Here is an 18621-nt window from a genome sequence, read left to right on the forward strand (position 1 = left end):
CCACACAACAACCGCATCCGGGTCGCATTCCCTCCCCGTCCCGCCCCCCGCCGAGCCCCATTGGGCAGCGCCGTCACCGCCCCGCGCTCAGGGTTCTGGAGCCGCCATGCCCGCCGCCCCGCTCGGCCCCGCGCCGCCTGCCCGCCCCGGCGCGGCCGCCCGGCCGAGGCGCGGGGCGCTGCGGGCCCGCTAGGGGCGATCCGGGCACGGGGCCGCGGCCATGGCTGCCTGCTGGCCCTGCCTGCTGCTGTGCCTCGGGGCCGCGGCCCTGAGCTCCGGCCCGGCCCCGCCGAGCATCCGTCTGCCGCTGCGGGGAGGTGCGGCACCGCCACCGGGCCCCAGAGCGCGGAGGGGAACGGAGGAGACGGAGAGAAGGAGCGCGTTCGTGGAGATGATCGATAACCTGCGGGGCAAGTCCGGGCAGGGCTACTACGTGGAGATGACGGTGGGCAGCCCGCCGCAGAAGGTGAGGGGCTGGGATGCACCACCTTGGAGCCCTGGGGGTTCAATGGGGGGCTATGGGGGACGGGAGGAGGGTGGGATGGGGGTGCCCAGCCCAGCAGGGCTTTGAGGGCCTGCTGTAGTGCATGGAGGTCCGGATTTGTTCAAGCACAAGGCCAGGTTCTGTGCTGCTGCCACCCACGGTGTATGTTGGCTCTGCCAAAACTCTGTGTGCCCACGGAGGTTCTGAAATAGCAGCTGGCTTTGCTGTGTGCACCTACAGCAAGATCTGCCTCCTAACTCGTGTGCCTGGTGGGTATTGCATGGGGGGAGCAACCAGAGGGGAGAAGTGAACCATAGCAAGGGGGGTTTGTACAGCCACCTCTGCTCACAATCAACAAAATGATGTAGTTCTTTCCCCATAGGGTGGTGAGGCACTGGCACTGCTGCCCATAGAGCTGTGGGTGCCCCATCCCTGCAGGCACTCAAGGCCAGGTGGGATGGGGCCCTGGGCAGCCTGAGCTGGTGGGGGCAGCCCTGCCCATGGCCGGGGGTGGCACTGGGTGGGCTTTGAGGTCCCCTCCAACCCGTGCCATTCTATGGCTCTTATGAATCATGTGTCTGGAGGCAGCTTTGTGTTGTCCGTGTGCTTTTAGGATGTATTTTTCTGCTCAGGCAGGGTATGTTTATGGAGAAAAAAAACCAACAAATCCAATGAGATTATTTCTAAAATCTAGCTCTAAATGTGATTTCATCATCCAGCCCTGCTGGAGCTTTTGCTTGGAACACGCCATGTGTCACAGCTGCCAAATAATTTCAGTGAGAACCACCTGTTTCCAGGCACTCGTGGATTTCTGAAGCTGTCACCCTTTTGGGAAGCATCTTCCAGCCTTGGAGTGCTTCCAAGCGTGGATGCAGCGTGTGTGTGCATGTGTGTGTGTGTGTGTGTGCATGTTTGTGTGCCAGAGCAAAATCCCTCCAGGCATTTTAATGGAATTAAAAGATTCACATGAAAGGCTGAGTTGATGCATACACAGGAAATTGGGGAGCGTGGCGGGTGTTTATCTGGGAGGATGCATGTGTCTGCTACAGAGATACACATGCAGCCCAATGTGGTCTCGCTGCCAGCCCCTTGCTCTCCTTGGCTTTTACCTTCTTTGTTGTGCTGTGCTTGGATTTTGGCTGCACTGTGCAGTCACTACCAACAATTAATCGCGCTCGCACCCCCCGGGCTCTCAATGCGCCTGTGCCACCAGTGCTGATTCACCCGGACAGCAGGAGGAGGTGGGAGCAGAGCAGCCCCAGCCAGCACTCCGGGACAGATGGCAGAGGCTTGGTGCCACCGCTGCGTGCTTGTCCCCCCACGACCCCACAATCACGCTGCCAGCCCTGCTCTCGTGTGCAGTGTGGAGGCAGCGCTTCTGCCAAGCACCCAGAGGGGCTGTCACATCCAGGGAGCTGCAGAGAGCATCCCTGCCACACATGTCCCAGCCTCATCGCTGCACGTGTCGTGTCCTGGTCTGAGACAAGGGCTGGGCTGTGCCTGGAGGAAGTGGGGCCAACGCACGTGGCAGCAAAGCCGAGGCAGCAGAGTCCCCACCACTGCCTCCCATTGTCACTGGTGCAAATGCCATGCAAGGAAGAGTCCAGTGGGCAGTTCTGGGACTGTCTGAACATCCAAGGGCTTGGTGTGGGTCCTGGGCAGCTGCAGGTTTCCTCATCTTCCTAATGTGGTTGTTGTTGACAATGCAGCCTCCAGAGCGAACCTCCTCCCTGCTGTCTGTGTCTTCTCCCTGCAGTGTCAGCTCAGCAGGTATCTCTCCAGGGAAAGCCATCCTCATCGGGCACCCTGGAGATCAAGGTGTTGTGCAGCAGATGGCTAATGAACGCTCCAGCAGCCACCCTGGGAATGGCAGGGCTGTGGTTGCCTGGGGAAGGCTCTGAGCACTCCTTTGAGTGAGGTTTGCAGCTTGGTGCTCCACTTTCTACCTTGGGCTGAAGGTGTTCTTGGCAAAAACTTGCCTGGGTCGCAGTGTGGAGAATGCAGAACAGCCAGCAACATCAGTGCAGGAGAGCTGGGCACTGAGGTGGGCCAGGGCAGGGGTTGTTGAGATTGTGCTGTGTGCAGGGATCCATTGCCCACAGTTCATTGAAGAAATTCTGCAGGTGGTAGCCAAGCCCCAGTGTGATTAGCACAAGCGCATTAGCTTCCTTCCTTTCCGAATCCACAGCTTAAGGCCCACGGCCCTGGTGGATCATTTGTATGGGTGAGCAGCCCCATGGCTGCACAGCCCTCTGCAACCAGTGATGTTGTGCCAGCTCCAGGTCCAGCAGGGCAGAGGGGACACAGGCAGGGCTTGGCTAATGGTGGGACAGGGCTGGCCCACTCCTAGCCCGGCTGGTGGAGTGCTTGCCAAGCTCTGCCTGCAAGCTGCTAATCCAGGGCAAGGCAGAAATGAATCGGGAGCAGAGCTCAGCATATGGATGGCTGATTAGTGGATGCAGCAATCCACAGCGGCTTGTGTACCATCAGTCCTTCCCACCAGTAAATTAGATTTCCTGGCAAGGGGAACCTGGAGACCTTGTCTTGCTGCTGCACTCTCCCACACCGGTTGCAGGGGGCCGAGGCCGTGCTGTGCTGAGCAGGGCAGGAGAGCTCATGCTGTGTTTGCACAGTGCCGGATGATGTTTGCTTGTTGTGCAACAGCGTGATGTTGCTGACTCCTGCTCCACCATCACGTCCTCTGTTGCAGAGCTGCCCTGAGCCATCCTTGTGCACAGTATCAGCAGGCCCCAGCAGCTCCCTGCCCTACCTCTGCCTGCCTTGGTGCTGCTCCTATGGTCCCATAAGCGTGGCTGGCATGCAGCCCTGGCCAGCAGGGCAGAACTAGGCTTGCTGCTGAGATGAGGACCCAGAGCACAGCAGCCACCAAGCAGAAAACATGGGGAAGGAGAAAGCATCACTTGCCTGCAGTGCCACACAGACCTTGGTGCACAGTGCAGCCTGAGTTCTACTGCAGTCACAGACCTTCCTTGTGTCTTCCTTTTCCAGCTCAATATCCTGGTGGACACTGGGAGCAGTAATTTTGCTGTGGGAGCTGCACCTCACCCCTTTCTCCGGAGATACTACCAGCGGCAGCTGTGAGTATGCTGTGGGGACAGGCACTGGGGGAAAACAGCACAGCCACTGGTCCTTGTGCCTATGGCTCACCTCCAGTGGTGTCATGGTCTATCTTGCTGTGGGTTAGGCCAGACATGGCTCTAAGTCCTGGGCTGGCACAGCCAGGTAATGCTGCTCAGCCTCAGGTAGGTCTAGATGTCCCCTTCTTGTGCCCAGAGAAGTGGGGGACCCCTTGGCTCCCAGTCCTTTCTCTCAAAACATTTAAGCAGCCCATATCTGTGCTGCTGGCTGATTGCATAGTGTACAACAGCTACATTTGTTTCCCGTGTGCCCCATTACAGCCTCAACCCAGGCTGCAAGGCACTGTGCTTGTGCTTCACTGACTCTCTGTGGGCTTTCCAGCAACCACACATACAGAGAAATGCAGTGTCCTCACACAGCCACGCTGACCCTCAGGCTAGGCAGGCCTGTGCACTTGCAATGCTTGGTTGTAATGCATATGCTCTGTCATTGTCTCCTCTGCAGTGGTTTTACTCTCTTTGACACCATTCCAGGTCCAGCACCTACCGTGATCTGCGGAAGGGTGTATATGTGCCCTACACCCAGGGCAAGTGGGAAGGGGAACTGGGCACTGACCTTGTCACCATTCCCCATGGCCCCAACGTCACTGTCAGAGCCAACATCGCAGCCATCACGGAGTCGGATAAATTCTTCATCAATGGCTCCAACTGGGAAGGGATCCTGGGGCTGGCCTATGCTGAGATCGCACGGGTAAGTCCTGATCACAGCTGGGGGCCGACAGCTGCCTGTACTTGCAACCAGCTTCTCTCAGCAACCATAGGCATCCTGTCCCAGCACAGCACACCTTGCTCAAGGGGTTAAATTTCTTCTCTCCTTTGCTTCACACAGTCCCAATGGGCCAAATAGGACATGTATTTACACTACTGACCTTGATCCCTGCTCTAACAGCATACAGAGCCAGGATTCCTGGGACACAGGGCAATGGGACATCTGGGTGTCCTCCACTGACACATCCCTGTCTTGCTTCTGCTTTTCTCCAGCCTGACGACAGCCTGGAGCCCTTTTTTGATTCCCTGGTGAAGCAGACCCAGGTGCCCAACATCTTCTCTCTCCAGCTTTGTGGGGCAGGCTTCTCACCCAATGAGACGGAGACCTTGTCATCAGTGGGAGGCAGCATGGTGAGTGCTCTGGAGCATGGAACCTGCGTGGCAATGGGAGGTTGGGGTTTCTCCACGTGGTTTGGGTGTTCCCATGGGATGGCCACATAGAATGTGCTCTGATTGGAGATGGCAGCATGTGTTATCAGGCACCTTTCTGTCCCCATTGCAGATCATTGGTGGCATCGACCGCTCGCTGTATGTGGGTGACATCTGGTACACACCCATCCGGAAGGAGTGGTACTACGAGGTCATCATTGTCAAGCTGGAGGTCAATGGGCAGGACCTGAACATGGACTGCAAAGAGGTGACAGGGGGACCTGCCCTGCAAGGGTTTGCTTTGTTGTTGAAGGCATCTGTCCTTTGGTTACAGCTAAAATCATCAGGTGTAGTGAATGCTGCATGCCTTGGTGCCTGGGGATTCAGTGCCTGGTTGGTGATGGAGGCTGAGGGCATCAGGCAGCTTGGCCAGGGGTGGAGCTAAGACAAGCATGGGTTTTGAGTCTATCACAATAGAAGACAAGGGATGGGCTCAGTAGCTGTGCAGGGGGAGCCAGAGCAGTCAGGTGCTAGCATGGAGGGGAGCTGGGCTGGGATTCCACCTGGGTCATTCCTCCTCTTGTTGTCTGCAGTACAACTATGACAAGAGTATCGTGGACAGTGGCACCACCAACCTCAGGCTGCCAAAGAAGGTGTTTGAGGCTGCAGTGAAATCCATCAAAACAGCTTCTTCGGTCAGTGTGGCTCTTGAAACCCATCCATCCATCCTCCCCTTCTGTGGGCACATTCCCAGTGCCATTTAAGGGCTGTGGGCAGAGTGACTGCCTGTCACCAGCCTGAGCATCTCTGCTCCCTGCCCACACAGACCCCTCACCTCCCTTTTCCCTCTGGCAGACAGAAAAGTTCCCAGATGGCTTCTGGCTGGGGGAGCAGCTGGTTTGCTGGCAGGTCGGCACCACCCCCTGGCACATATTCCCTGTTCTGTCCCTCTACCTGATGGGGGAGGCCACCAATCAGTCCTTCCGGATCACCATCCTTCCCCAGGTGAGTGTTGGCCATGCCAGACCCTGCCTGGCACTAAGCTAGAGGCAGTCTGGGGCAGAGCTGACAGCTCTTCTCTCCATGCAGCAATACCTGCGCCCAGTGGAGGACGTGGCCACCTCTCAGGATGACTGCTACAAGTTCGCCATCTCTCAGTCCTCCACAGGCACTGTCATGGGTGCTGTTATCATGGAAGGTTTCTACGTGGTCTTTGACCGTGCCCGCAAGCGCATTGGCTTTGCTGTCAGTGCCTGCCACGGTAAGGGAGAGAAGGAAGGCAAGAGGGAGAGGAGGCAGGGGGCTATGGGGAAGACATGTGGATGTGCAGTGGTATCTCAGTGACCAGCCGGTTGCCTTTAACCTGCCCACAGTGCACGATGAGTTTCGGACAGCCGCAGTGGAGGGGCCCTACCTGCACTCCAACATGGAGGACTGTGGCTACAACATCCCACAGACGGATGAGTCCACCTTGATGACCATTGCTTATGTCATGGCAGCCATCTGCGCCCTGTTCATGCTGCCTCTCTGCCTCATGGTGTTCCAGTGGCGCTGCTTCCGCTGCCTGCGACGGGACCACGATGACTTTGCTGATGACATATCTTTGCTGAAGTGACACCGGAGCGTGGGGGCAGCCCCGGGACCGCAGGTGAGGCAGCAGGGCAAGGAGAGGTAGGTCCTTTCTTTGGAGGTTAGAGCATGGAGATGGGACATCAGCGTAGGGTGCTCAGACAGTCAGCCCAGGCCCTCCTGGCCGCAGGGACCCTGTGCCCTTTGAATTAATGGACCAGGAGCAAGCCAGTACCGGGAGCAGAATGCTAGCACTGAGTCCCTGGGTCACCATCACCCAGGGCAGCATTTGCGTAGCAGGACAGGAGAGGCAACACCAGCATGGGGAGCAGGTGGAGATCCAGGTCCCAGCAGCAGGTTAGGATCCCCCTCTGTGCTCCAAAGACTTTGCCCTGGTTCTGACACCAGCTACCCCTTGCTGACCCACAGCCAGATACAAGCAAACATTCAACATGTACTTGCAGCTTGTCAGGAAGCAGCGTGTGCAAGGGCAGCTTGGGGAGCCTCAGACCTTGGTTGCTTGTATCTAGGATCTACAGCTATAGCTTGGCTGCTACTGGGTGACAGCACAGCAACCCTGTCTCACCTGTAGCCTCTGGAAGGACTGAGTGCAAGTGTCTGCTCTGGCTGAGCTGAATTTTCCCTAGCTATCCTGCCGGGACTTTCCAAACTGATGAGCCATCACGCCATGTCTGTCCCCCTTCCTTCCCAGTGCGGTGTATCTGCCCTTCTCAGCCTGCGCTGTAGGGAAGCTGCTGGCCTAGGCTCTCTGTGTAGTGATCTGTGCGTGTGCATGTGTGCTGTGGCCGTGCCTTCCCCATGCAGCTCCCCTCCCCATAACACCTGTGAGCTGGACTCCAGAGAGTGCATCTCCAGAGCCACCACCCCCAGGCTTGTAGGAAACACACACAGTGCCAGCCCGTAGCTGCCCTGGGGTGAGAGAGGGCAGAAGCTGGGGGACAGCTGCTCCCCTCCTGCTCCCCTGTACAGTGCACACTAACATTAGCTGTGGCATTTCCCCTGCCCTTCCACTGCTGCCAGCCCCAGGCCTCTCTGCACCCACCCTGCCCTGCTGCCTCCCAGGACAGGCAGCCATCCTCTCCTGACTCCATTTTTCATCACCACGTCCCCTTGTGGGACAGGGAACTGCCTCACCTGCGTTCCAGCATCCACAACATTCACTGCATAGAAGCTGCTGCCCTCCAGCCTTGGGGCCAACAGCCTCTGCTCCAGGACACAGGGTTCTCCTCCCTGCGCTTCACAGCCCCTTGGACTGAACGGGAACAAAGGAAGGAGCTTTCCCTACAGCCTGGAACAAGCAGAAACTCTGTGCCAGGAGAGAGCTTGCCCGTTCTTCAGCCCACTCGCCTGTTTGAAAGCCATAGGGGAGCCAGCACCGGCTCGGCGGCCCCCACTTGTAGCTGCTGCCTCCCCTCAGCAGCCAGCACACCCGGCTGCAGACACACTCAGACCTGGGCTCCTGCCCCCAAGGCAAGAGACAGCTGGGCAGCACGGGGGAAAGGAAAGGAGCCGTCTGTGGGGACTGCAGCATCTCTTGGGTTGTTTTTTTTTTTAAACACACGGTTGTATTTATTGTTTTGTTGTTGGTTGTTGTTTTCCTTTTACAGTGCAACTCACTGGTAGTACAGCTGCGCAGAATCAGTGTGTATAGAGCAGCACTGCACACAGGTGTACAGATAACAGCCAGCTCCTCACCTGTACCATATAGACACATAGATATATTTTTAAGCCACTATTCCAAACCCAACGTTTAGGGGCTTTTATCCTGTTTTGTTGTGTTGGTTTATAAAATATTTTTAGTCCTCGGCCATCACTTGAGCCCAGGGCTTTCCCAGCAGCGGCATGCTTGGATGGAAGCACCTTATGGATCATATAAAGTGACGGGGAGTTGGTGGTTATTGCGTGTCAGTGATCCACTGACAGTGATGGAGGTGGTTTTGCCCTCGCTTTGTTCATACAGCAAAGGGTGTGTAAAGAACAACCTTTCCCTTTTGTACTCCCCCCTGCATCGCAGCTCACCCTGCCACAGGAGGAGGGTGACACTGTGGTCACCTCCCATCCCCACAGGACGTGCTCTTGAGTTTACTGACAGTGAATGATGCTGTTCCCTTGATTCTCTGCCTCAGACTCGGATGTGAAAATGCTTTGTTCTGATCACTGAGCTTCACTAATGAATAAGGCAGCGTTCCTCCACAAGTGGAAATCAGAACTACCTGCAGTGCTAGGGCCTGGGCAGAGCTAAGCACCAGTTCAGGTGGAGACTGGCTGGAGCATTACAAGCCTACAGTGACCGCTAACATAAAGCTCATTAACCAAACCCTGCTGGTAAAGAGTGCTTTGGAAAAGCTGCGAGGGAGCCAGAGAGGCAGGAGGAAACACAGGGTAGGAGAACAGAAGAGAAGGGAGCCAGTCACAGCCCCAGGCACTGCCCCAACAGCCCATCACATGCACCACTGCACCATCCCGCTTAACTAAGCATCCAGTTCCCCCGCTGTGCTCCAAAACTCATCCAGCAATTCAATTCCAGTGCAAGAGGGCAAGGATATGCAATTGCAGTGTGCACGCAGACCTCCACACCCTCGTGCCTGCCCAGGACCCTCCCCAGGATCCCACAGAGACTCTGTTGTGGACCACTGCCTTAAAACATGCTGACAAGCGTGTTGTGTGCGTGTAGAAAGGTTCAGACTGTGGCTAAATTCAGGCACGCTGTACACCCTGGTAGTACTTGCACTGACCAGCCCCAAAGCAAAAGGTGCTTCTATAGCCGTGCTGAATTTGTGCCACAGACTGCAAGAAAACTAAAAAAAGGACAAAAAAAAAGACAAAAAAAAAAAGGACAAAATAACCTAAATAATAAGTACAAGATGTTAAGCGGTGCTGAGCACCTTGTAATCTCATTGAAATCCATGGAGAAAGGGTTGGTGCATCAGCCCGGGCTTTAGGAGATAGTACAGGAGAGGGGATATGAGGAGCTGCACCTGGTTGGTTGGGTTACCCTGAGCTGCAGTGCAGCCAGATTTGTTTGCTCCCCCCCTTGTTCCTTCCCCATGACCCAAAACTACAACAGGAAACGCCAGGAGAAAAGAGTGTGCAGAACTCAGCCCAGAGGGAGGAGGGATGGGGATGGCTCCTGCAGGCTGTCGCTATAGACTCCGGTACTCTGTAACCTATTGTCTGTGTAAGAACAATGAATGTTAACACAGTAAATTATTACATTAAAAAGAAACATACGAAAAAGCTTTTCATCTGCAATCTGTTATTTGTTAGGAGGGGAAATACTACACAAGGAGCAGCAGTGGCAGTGGGCATGTGAGAGCTCCCATTGAGGGTAATGGAGTCCCAACAGGCAGGTTGTGCTTTAACACAGGTTGGAAAGGAAGCCAGCAACGCTACAAACTAAGAGATAAGGAGCAGCAGCAAATCACTGCATAATATACACACTTTATTTATGAATTCGTATGTATACAGACTTTCTATACACACATAACCTATATAATAAAAATGTACATGTGTATACATGGTCGTATAAATATAGAACTGTAGAAATCTTAGGACTGATCCTGTCTATTCACAGCAACTCCTCCCGTGGGACCACTTTGTTCGAGCAGCCGTCATTTGAGACTTGGACAAAAGGGGCAAGTGTCATTTGTGTTGGTTTGTGCCCAGAATTTGATGCACTGGAAGAAAGAGAATTAGTCAAAAGCCACCGGGCACAACTCAAAGGTGCTGTGAATGCAGTGTGGCGTTACTTTCCAAGGGCATCCAGCTTATGGGATGGCTTATTTGCTGCTTAGAAATAGCTCAGTCAAAAGGTTGCTGGGACTGGAGAGCCCCTTTCAACCGAGCTCCTGTACATGTGTCTGCAGTGCACCAGCCACGAGGTGAGAGTGCAAGCTCCATCACCCTGAGTCCTATAACCTCCCAGACTGTCCTCCTCCAGGAAGGCAAAAGGCCAAGATTTAACCCTCCTAAAGATGAGCACAAGTTCCAAAGCTGAATAAGGATAGCCTTGTTCTTAAAGCCACAACCAGACACTACTCAGGGTGGCCCAGCTAAGAGCACGGGGAAGCGACAGGACACAGAGAAGTCAACTGATTGATCGTACCTTGCTCCTGGCAAAGTCTCCATACAAACAGGAACTCACTACAGGGACCCAGGAAGGGAATCTGCACCAGGAACCATAATTAAGGAACACAGGAGATGTACGTAGCAAGGCAGGACTTACCTCCTTGTGCAGCACATGCGAGCAGGCCATGGGATGAAGGTCGCTGGGCTGCACGAGCTTCTGGCACATGAGACACAGCTTACAAGCAGCTGGGGTCTGGGTTGAGCAAGGGAACACAAGGCAGACAGTTACACTACACAGATACACCTGCACATATTCAGTGTTGCAGCTACTGGTCTTGCCAGGGGCCCCAGTTTGCCCAGTTCTTCCCCCACACACCAATCCATCCTGAAGCCATTCTCTCCCCCTTTGATGCACAGCACAGAAGAACCCATTCTTCCAACCCTTCCCTTCTAACCCAGCAGCCTGAATAGCTACATGAGGATAAAGAGACACCCCTGCTTCACCAGCTCATCCCTTTGGCCGCTTCTCAGAAGGGCTCCCTCCCCAGCTGGCTTTCCTTGGAGATGATTTGCACTCAGAAAAACCACAAACTCTTACATGTGATGCTGTTCCAGGGTAAGCTACTTGGGCTGGGGGCAGGAACATGGGCGTGCTGATCTGAGGCAGTGGAGCAGAGAACATGGGTGCTCTGATTCGACTGAGAGGCTGCGGGAAAGCAAACAAGACATATCAGAAATGCTCAGAAGTAAAGCACAGTTCCCCTGGCATATACAACCCAAGCTTGAGCTCTGTGCTGTCCCACCAGTGGGCCCCATTCAGTTCAGTGCAGGGAGCCAGGGAACAGGAGCTGCTCGTTTCTCTCTGCCACCCAGGCTCTATTTCCTTGCAGCCACCCACCAGGAGCCTGGCATGTCCCCCAACACCACGCCAGCAATCCTACCTGAGCCCCAGCTGCTGCCCGCTCCTGCTGCTCTGCAAGCTTGGCTGCCACCAGCTGGTTCAGCTCCTCCATAGTCAGTCCCGCCATTGTCCTCCGAGCAGTCTTGATCTGCTGCAGGATGTTGGTGAGCTGGGCCCTGCAGAACAGCAGCCTGTTAAGAGCTCCCACCTACCACTAGAGCCAAGTGGCCTCCCCAGAGGGAGCCCCTCCATCAAAGGACCTGCAACAGTGCTCCATGCAACACAGCCACCCCAGCACCAGGGGAAGGCTGTATCACAGCAGAGAAATGTGTTCTCAATCATCCAAATGAGATGCATCACATGCTGAGCTTGTCCCTAAAACAGCAGGAAGTGAGGGAAATCCCAGCTGGAACAAGAGATAATGCCCAGCTGTTGCAACACCTCAGGGGAGGAGGGCAGAGCTCCTGGCTGCTTTCAGGTGTCAATGCTGTCTTCTAAATAAATCTCCAAATCTGTCTTACTGACAGAGAGCACCCACCCTTTGCCTTTAGACTTTACTTACTTTCCTCTCAACCTCCAGACAAGCCTCACTTCGCCTTATCCCAGCTCACACCTCACCCACAAGCTTTCATTCCCAGGGAAGAACACCATGAGACACTTACTTGTTGCACTGTGGAAATCGAGTTAACAACTTCTCCAGTAGCTTCTCCAGCTTATCTGCTGGCTGTGACCTGTGAAACTCCGGAGTGACCTTAACTCCTCCCAGACCCGGTGGAGGAGGGATGGAGGCTGCAGGAGTCATGTGAGGACTGTGTGTGCCAATAAGCGATGCCACGACCGGGCTGTTTCTTCCTTGGGATGCAGGCAGCGGTGGGGAAGGCTGGTTGGGTCTGGAGATTGCAGGGTTCAGGAGAGGAAAGGAGAGTGCCCGAGGATCAGCACTTGGCATGACCATGGGAACAGGAACTGGTCCTATGGGAAATGGGAGCCTGGGAGTAAGGGATGGGTTGGGCTGGAATGCCGTCAGCATGAAATCTGTCTGAGAAAGAAAAACAGGGGGGAAAGAAAAGGCTGGTTAGAGTAAGTCCATCTCAAAACACAGCTGAGTATCTTCCTCCCCAACCAGGCAGATGAGCTGAGCCACAGCCACTAGCCATTACACATCTTGTAGCAGCTGTGGGCCATGCAGACCATTCTCAGCAGGGGCAGCAGGTGAGCCCAGCTGTATTAAAGGACAAGCAGAGAACTCCAAGAAGTATAATCCTACAGAGTCTCCTTTTATGCACTTAGCATAGGCAATGCCAGTCACATACCAGCAAACAGGCTACTCCCAGAGCCTCACAGCAATCAAAGCTTGTATTTGTTAGGCTGGAGAGGCACTCACTTCTGAGGGTGGAGGTGGCAGTGTTGGGGTTGGGATCTGTGGGAGGCTGCTCAACTTCGTTCCATTTCTCACCATCTGAATGTGGTCATTGAACTGATCCTAGAAGAGAGGAAAAAAAACAAGCATGTTTATCAAAGCCTCCGCCTAAAGGATTTTGGGGCTCTGAATGCCTGGAACAGGCAAATTCCCCAGGCACAGTTGCTTCAACAAAGCACTCAGCCCCAGAATGGTCACAGGCCCTAAGGCAGACATGGCTTGGTTTTGCAGGACTGAAGAGAATGAGAAAGGATCTGTAAAGAGAGAGACTAACTGCCTCCGTTATTAACCCAACACATTGCTTTCATATCCACATGGCTTGTCCACATTCACGAGTATGGATGCAGGCAGAGCTCTGCAGCTGTTCGCAGATGCTGACTGTGCAATGCTTTGGGACACAAACCTCTTTCCTGGGTCTTACTCTTCTCCCAAAGAGAGTTGCAACTAAGCACATTAATGTGAACCACACACTCTTAAGCTGGGAGCTGGGTGACAGGAACTTACTCGGACACTTTCCTTGGTCATTCGTATCCTATTCAGCCTCATCTCCCACTCCTGCTTTGGCCTCATTGTCTCCAGTGTTGGTGGCGCAGACCTGCAAGAACAATTTAACATTCCCTCTTGCAGATGTGCTGTCACTGGGAGCAAAGTCAGAGCAGCTGGAAGCAACCAACCAACTCCCTGAACCCTTCTGCTTTCCCATAGCAGGGGAGGAAGGAGAGCTCAAACCCAGGGGAGGAACCCTACAATAGGAGTGCATGGTGCTACCACAGCACAGACTGATCTGGTGCACACAGACAAACACCACAGTCAATACTGTGCCTACACAGCAGATGAGCAGTAACAGGAAACATGTAAGCACAGCCAAACAATTCCGTCCTGTGACATTACTGAATCACATTAAATGAATAAAGGAAACTGAACCACTCCAGTCAAACTTTTGGAGTAAGTAGAGGAAGAACAGTTGGGCACAAAGGCACATTCAAATCACCATTTCATTTGTGAGGCTACGGGGACTTACTTGAGGTAGGTGAGGTGCAGCTCTGCTTCTTTCTCTGCTTCTTCAAGTTTCAACACCAGCAGCTCCTTTCGGCTCTCCAGGGACAGAATCTAACACAGAGGGGTCCCATGTGAAGAGCAGTTTCTGTACGCCCTTATTTCCTGCTGCAATACCATGACTGTGATCTCTCCACTAAGCACCACACTGCATGCACTGGAGCATCAATCCCAACTAATGTTCACTGCACTGACAATTGCTTAATCCTTTTCTTGCCCTCATGCTCAACTGCTCTTAATTTCATAGAATCTGTCATTGATGACCCAGAATCCCAACAAAACACCTGCAAACAAGAGGAAGAAGTCACCTACTAACCTCTGCTTTCCAGGCCCGTTCTGTCTCCTCAAGAATGTTCCTATTGATTTCATTGTGCTGGTTCTTCAGCTTATCTAACTCCATCTCCCATAGCTGCCTGCAGACAGAAACAGAACAAGTCTGCTTTGGCACTGGAATCACTTGAAAGAAGAGAGCAGACAAACTCCCACAAAGCCAATTGATCTTTGCAACTCTTGATGGAGTGGAACTGTGAAATACTGGCAGCATCCAGACCATGACACCAGTCACATTTCCCAAGGCTGCGTGAGTCAGAATCCCAGGACTGAACTGTTCCAGAGCATGCAAACAAATACTGTGCAAACACACGTGTACAGCTCAGCAAAGAGGGGAGGAAAGAACAGCCTTCACCAGAATTCTGGCCAGCTCCAGTGAATGGTGTGCAGTTGGGAAGCAACCTGAATTAATAATGCATAGATAAGAATCACTCTGGTCCTGAAGATGAAGGAAGATGGTCCTTCCCACCCGCGACTGGGTTTGGAACCTCTCTCTGCAGTATTAAAATAGCTTTAATGTGTTCAGGTTTCAAGTAGTTGGGCAGTTGTAGGGAACAGCACAGAGAAATAGGTTTGAATTTCAGCTTCCCAAAAGTCAGGGAGTCAGAAGTAACAGCTACAAGCTGAGTCAATCCATTAGGCATAAATTCCAATCTCGTGGGATCTTTATGCCACAAGTATCAAGGAGCCTCCTTGAGACCAGGACCAAAAGGATTTAATCCAGAAGCTGTGAGCACAAACCTGCTGGAAGGGGAGATGAAGCCTCTAGAATGCATAACTGGACAGCACTGTTAGACCACCACCTCCAGCCTGTCCCATAAGGGACTCCAAGACAAAATGACCAGCAGTACAAGTATGCCCAATAACATTAATCCAGTAACAAATAAGAGCCTTACTTCTCATCAGACTGCTCTGCAATCAGAGAAGCGATCTTGTTTTCCTTCTCCTCCTGCTCTTTCAGCAACCTGCACAAGGATACAGAACAGATGGAGTTACCTACTGCAAAGGTGCTAACGCACAGCCACTAGTGCTGCTCTCCTCAGCTTTACACTGTGTATTTGCACAGCTGCGTGCTCAATGTCACAACACCCTCTGAAGACCAAACTACACGATATGTTTGCAAGCAACCACTGCCGTCCTCAAGAGCAAAAATTCTGCTGTATCATGACACTGAGCAAAGACTGTGGCTTTTATCCAGGATCTACCACAGAGAACTGTGCCTCTGACAACGTGAGCTTCGCAAACAGGGGGAAAGGAGCTGAGTGCTGGGAGTCATTATGAAAGCAGCACCATAAAAGCACCAATTCACCATTCAAAGGAACCTGGAGCTCTTTGCCTGCTTCAGGACACCTCTGGATCTAGTAAGATCCTTCACACAGAGCATGCTGCCCGCCTTAAAGCAAAGCATGACTGATTCAGAGTGTTACAAACCATGAGGCATAGGTAGGCTATTTGAGCAGGAAATTTACAAGAAAACAGGAATACTACTTTTCATACTTATACCTTCTGCCTTTCTCACAGAGCTTCTCAATTTCTGCTTTCAGATCCTGTTCTTTCTGCAGGAATTCTTTCTTCTCTTTCTCCATCTTCTTCTTTGTCTCTTCCCGCTTGATGGTAACAGCCTGAATTGCTTTCAGAATCTCCTAGAGTAGCACAAGCATCACCCAAGTAAAGAGCAAAATCCTCAAGAAATGGCTTTTGCTGTTTATAAACGCATCATTATCTTAAATTTGGAGAGACAGAAAGATTTCAATGTCTGTGATCTTACATTCTAGTAGACCCCAATGTTCATAGAGCTTATTATAAGGCAACCCAGAGACAGAAGGTCAGAACTCCAGGTTCTCCTGTCTCCTTATGAGGACCATTTCTAGCTGATGAACCACCCATGATTCCTTTTGTCTTAATCTGAGCTCCACAGAGATAGATGGGAATCACTCATTCAAGCTAGGGACCCACTGGCAACAACTAGTGACACCAATATAACAGCACGGAGATAATTCTCACTTCACACCACCCTCTCCATCAGTTTCCAAGTGGAAAAACTCTTGCATGTGTTAAAGAGACATTGTAAGACCACCAGACATGCAAGATGCTGCACAGCTCTAAACTGCTCACCACCCAGATCTGAGCACGGATCAATCCTTAATGCTGTAAAATTACACTTGTAATACACTGGGAGAACTGCCATGTGTCACTGCCACTTCTTATGATGCTTTGCACCTCAGCAGTACCAGCCCACCTCAACCACATACCTGGCAGGGCTGCTAATGGGCACCATAAACAGAAGACTTTGCTAATTACCTGGTGGTTCTTCATCTCTTCTTCCCTCCGTTGCTGGAGCTGTTTAAGCTGCACCTGCAGCTGGTTCTCCACCTGCCGCTGTTTGTCCAGCACCTCTTGGTAGCGTTCCTTTAACAAAGCCCTCTCAGACATCATTTTGTCCTGCAGCAGAGAGCAGAAATTCAAGGAGAACATTTCCCCTCCATCACACTACAGAGTGTGGGCACAAACAGGACAGCTCAGCAGAACAGTGTATAGAAGCCCAGTAGATGCCAAGGCTTATATTGTCAAGAACCACAGCTCAATGTGGTTCATAGCTCGAACTCTATAGGTCAGAGAAGATGGATATCAGTGCTGCTTTCTAAAGAGGACAGCTCAAGAAGATAAAGCTGGTAATTAAAGGGGGGAAAAGCACTGTTTCATTTGCTAAAGAGCCAGAAACAGAGCAAGATTTGCATCATATATCCACTGAATTGCCAAATGGACTTTCTTGCTCATCAATAGCACACATTAAAGCTACCAAGTCCCACAGACGCTGCCTCTACCATCAGCACTTCAGAACATGGGTCACTTTGCTGACTGCTGAAACACGAGAGCTTTCAGATCACCCACAGAGCAGCCAGGTACAGCTAAATCCCCCTCTGCAACCACAGTGTGTGAGCAGGAGCAGCAGCACCCCGACCTACCACAGGGCTTCAGTACCCACCAGGTTCTTCTCAATGTCCTGATCCGTGTTCACATCCGTGTCGGCCGTTTTGAAGTCAGTCTGTAAAGGGTGGTGGCTCCCATTAGAACCCCCCACAAACACCCAACATCCCTCCAATCACCTCTGATAGGAGGAGTGATCCCCCATGTGCCCAGCGCTGAATAAACACATACCTGCTTTATAACCTATCTCTGGTTAGTTAATCAAAGTCTGATTCCACACGTCACCTCCAGCTCTGGAGGCATCCCAAAGCAATATCTCAGAGCCAAGTGGGGGCACTCTATACCAACACATCCATTCACAGAATCACAGATCACAGAATCACAGAATGACCCGGGTTGGAAGGGACCTCAAGGATCATGTAGTTCCAACCCCCTGCCTGGCAGGGCCACCAACATACACCTTTACTAGATCAGGTTGCCCAGAGCTTTGTCCAACCTGGCCCTGAACACCTCCAAGGACGGGGCATCCACAACCTCCCTGTGCAGCCTGTTCCAGGGCCTAACCACTCTCCTAGTGAAGAACTTCCCCCTAACATCCAACCTAAATCTTCCCTCTTTTAACTTAAAACCATTTCCCCTAGTCCTGCTATTATCAGCCCTTTCCAAGAGTTTACTCCCCTCCTGGCAGTAAGTTCCCTTCAGGTATTGAAAGGCTGCAATGAGGTCACCTCGCAACCTTCTCTTCTCCAGGCTGAACAAACCCAACTCCCTCAGCCTGTCCTCATAGGGGAGGTGCTCCAGCCCCCTGATCATCTTCCTGTCCCTCCTCTGGACCCTTTCCAAAATCTCCATGTCTTTCTTGTACTGAGGGCTCCACACCTGGACACAGTACAACAGATGGGGCCTCACAAGAGCAGAGTAGAGAGGGACGATCACCTCCCTATCCCTGCTGACCACCCCTCTCCCGATGGAGCCCAGAATCCCATTTGCTTTCCGTGCTGCCATAGCGCACTGCTGGCTCATTCTACTTATAGAGCCTATAGACACCACCAACCCCCGGAGCTGCTCCCTCCCTATGGTGGCAGCCCACCGACCCCCACCTGCACTGCGATGTTCTGTGATGGTTTCACTGCCGCCGCCTCCGTGTCGTTCTCCTCCTCGGCCGCCCCATCGCTCTGCCCCGCGGCCTCCGCTCCGCCGCCCGCCTCGGTCTCCCCTTCGCTTTCCGCCGCCGGTTCCTCACCGGGCAGGGCCGCGGGCTCCGCCTCCCCACCACACACCGCCTGGCCGGGGCTCTCCGGGGCGGAGAGGCTGCGCAAAACAAACATGTCACCCTCCGCCCGCCTCCAGCCCGCGGCCTTGTCCCTCCGCTCGGCCCTACCTGGCTGGCGGCGCTGCGGCGGGGCCCTCGGCCTGCGCCTGCTCCAGCGCCATGACGGACCGCGCTGAGGCCGCGGCTGAGCCCGGAGCGGCGCCGCTCGGCCCGCGTAGCGCCCGGCCCGGCCCGCCCCTTCCTGCCCACGGCGGAACGGGCCGAGGGGACGGCGCC

General features: G+C 53.3%; 2 protein-coding genes across 4 annotated transcripts; one reads left to right on the plus strand and one right to left on the minus strand.

Annotated features, from left to right (window-relative positions):
• The first annotated feature begins 60 nt into the window (after positions 1-60).
• On the plus strand, positions 61-9606 carry BACE1 (beta-secretase 1). The gene is made up of 9 exons (XM_015884119.3): positions 61-466; positions 3494-3582; positions 4117-4333; positions 4624-4761; positions 4913-5047; positions 5373-5474; positions 5635-5784; positions 5869-6040; positions 6153-9606. The coding sequence occupies exons 1-9, from the start codon at positions 221-223 to the stop codon at positions 6392-6394; spliced, it is 1491 nt and encodes a 496-aa protein (XP_015739605.2). The 5' UTR covers positions 61-220; the 3' UTR covers positions 6395-9606.
• On the minus strand, positions 9228-18612 carry RNF214 (ring finger protein 214). 3 transcript variants are annotated; one of them, XM_085525970.1, is made up of 15 exons: positions 18454-18612; positions 18173-18383; positions 17131-17190; positions 16446-16586; positions 15648-15787; positions 15041-15109; positions 14131-14227; positions 13780-13868; positions 13263-13353; positions 12723-12821; positions 12001-12377; positions 11379-11514; positions 11036-11143; positions 10595-10690; positions 9228-9543 (listed from the first exon to the last, which is right to left on the minus strand). In XM_085525970.1, exons 1-15 carry the CDS (start codon positions 18504-18506, stop codon positions 9361-9363), a joined length of 1950 nt encoding a protein of 649 aa, XP_085382096.1. In that variant the 5' UTR covers positions 18507-18612; the 3' UTR covers positions 9228-9360. The 3 variants fall into 3 exon arrangements, 2 of the variants coding, with proteins under 2 accessions (XP_085382096.1, XP_015739604.2); XR_014938213.1 differs by lacking the exon at positions 9228-9543 and adding an exon at positions 9791-10046 and having other exon boundaries at positions 12001-12373; XM_015884118.3 differs by lacking the exon at positions 9228-9543 and adding an exon at positions 9791-10046.
• Between the last annotated feature and the right edge of the window lie 9 nt (positions 18613-18621).

Source organism: Coturnix japonica, chromosome 34 (assembly GCF_054131305.1).
Source record: "Coturnix japonica strain WE chromosome 34, WE-NBRP24, whole genome shotgun sequence".
NCBI classification, from domain to species: domain Eukaryota; kingdom Metazoa; phylum Chordata; class Aves; order Galliformes; family Phasianidae; genus Coturnix; species Coturnix japonica.

What these genes read in the sequence shown, in the direction of transcription:
- BACE1 (XM_015884119.3), top strand. Translation starts at nt 221, where the DNA reads ATGGCTGCCTGCTGGCCCTGCCTGCTGCTGTGCCTCGGGGCCGCGGCC. An exon ending in CATCAGTGGGAGGCAGCATG is followed by an intron (nt 4,762 to 4,912) that starts GTGAGTGCTCTG and finishes TCCCCATTGCAG; the next exon opens with ATCATTGGTGGCATCGACCG. An exon ending in GGATCACCATCCTTCCCCAG is followed by an intron (nt 5,785 to 5,868) that starts GTGAGTGTTGGC and finishes CTCTCCATGCAG; the next exon opens with CAATACCTGCGCCCAGTGGA.
- RNF214 (XM_085525970.1), bottom strand. Translation starts at nt 18,506, where the DNA reads ATGGCGCTGGAGCAGGCGCAGGCCGAGGGCCCCGCCGCAGCGCCGCCA. An exon ending in GGGCAGCAGCTGGGGCTCAG is followed by an intron (nt 11,144 to 11,378) that starts GTAGGATTGCTG and finishes GCTTTCCCGCAG; the next exon opens with CCTCTCAGTCGAATCAGAGC. An exon ending in CGCATGTGCTGCACAAGGAG is followed by an intron (nt 9,544 to 10,594) that starts GTAAGTCCTGCC and finishes GTTCTTACACAG; the next exon opens with ACAATAGGTTACAGAGTACC.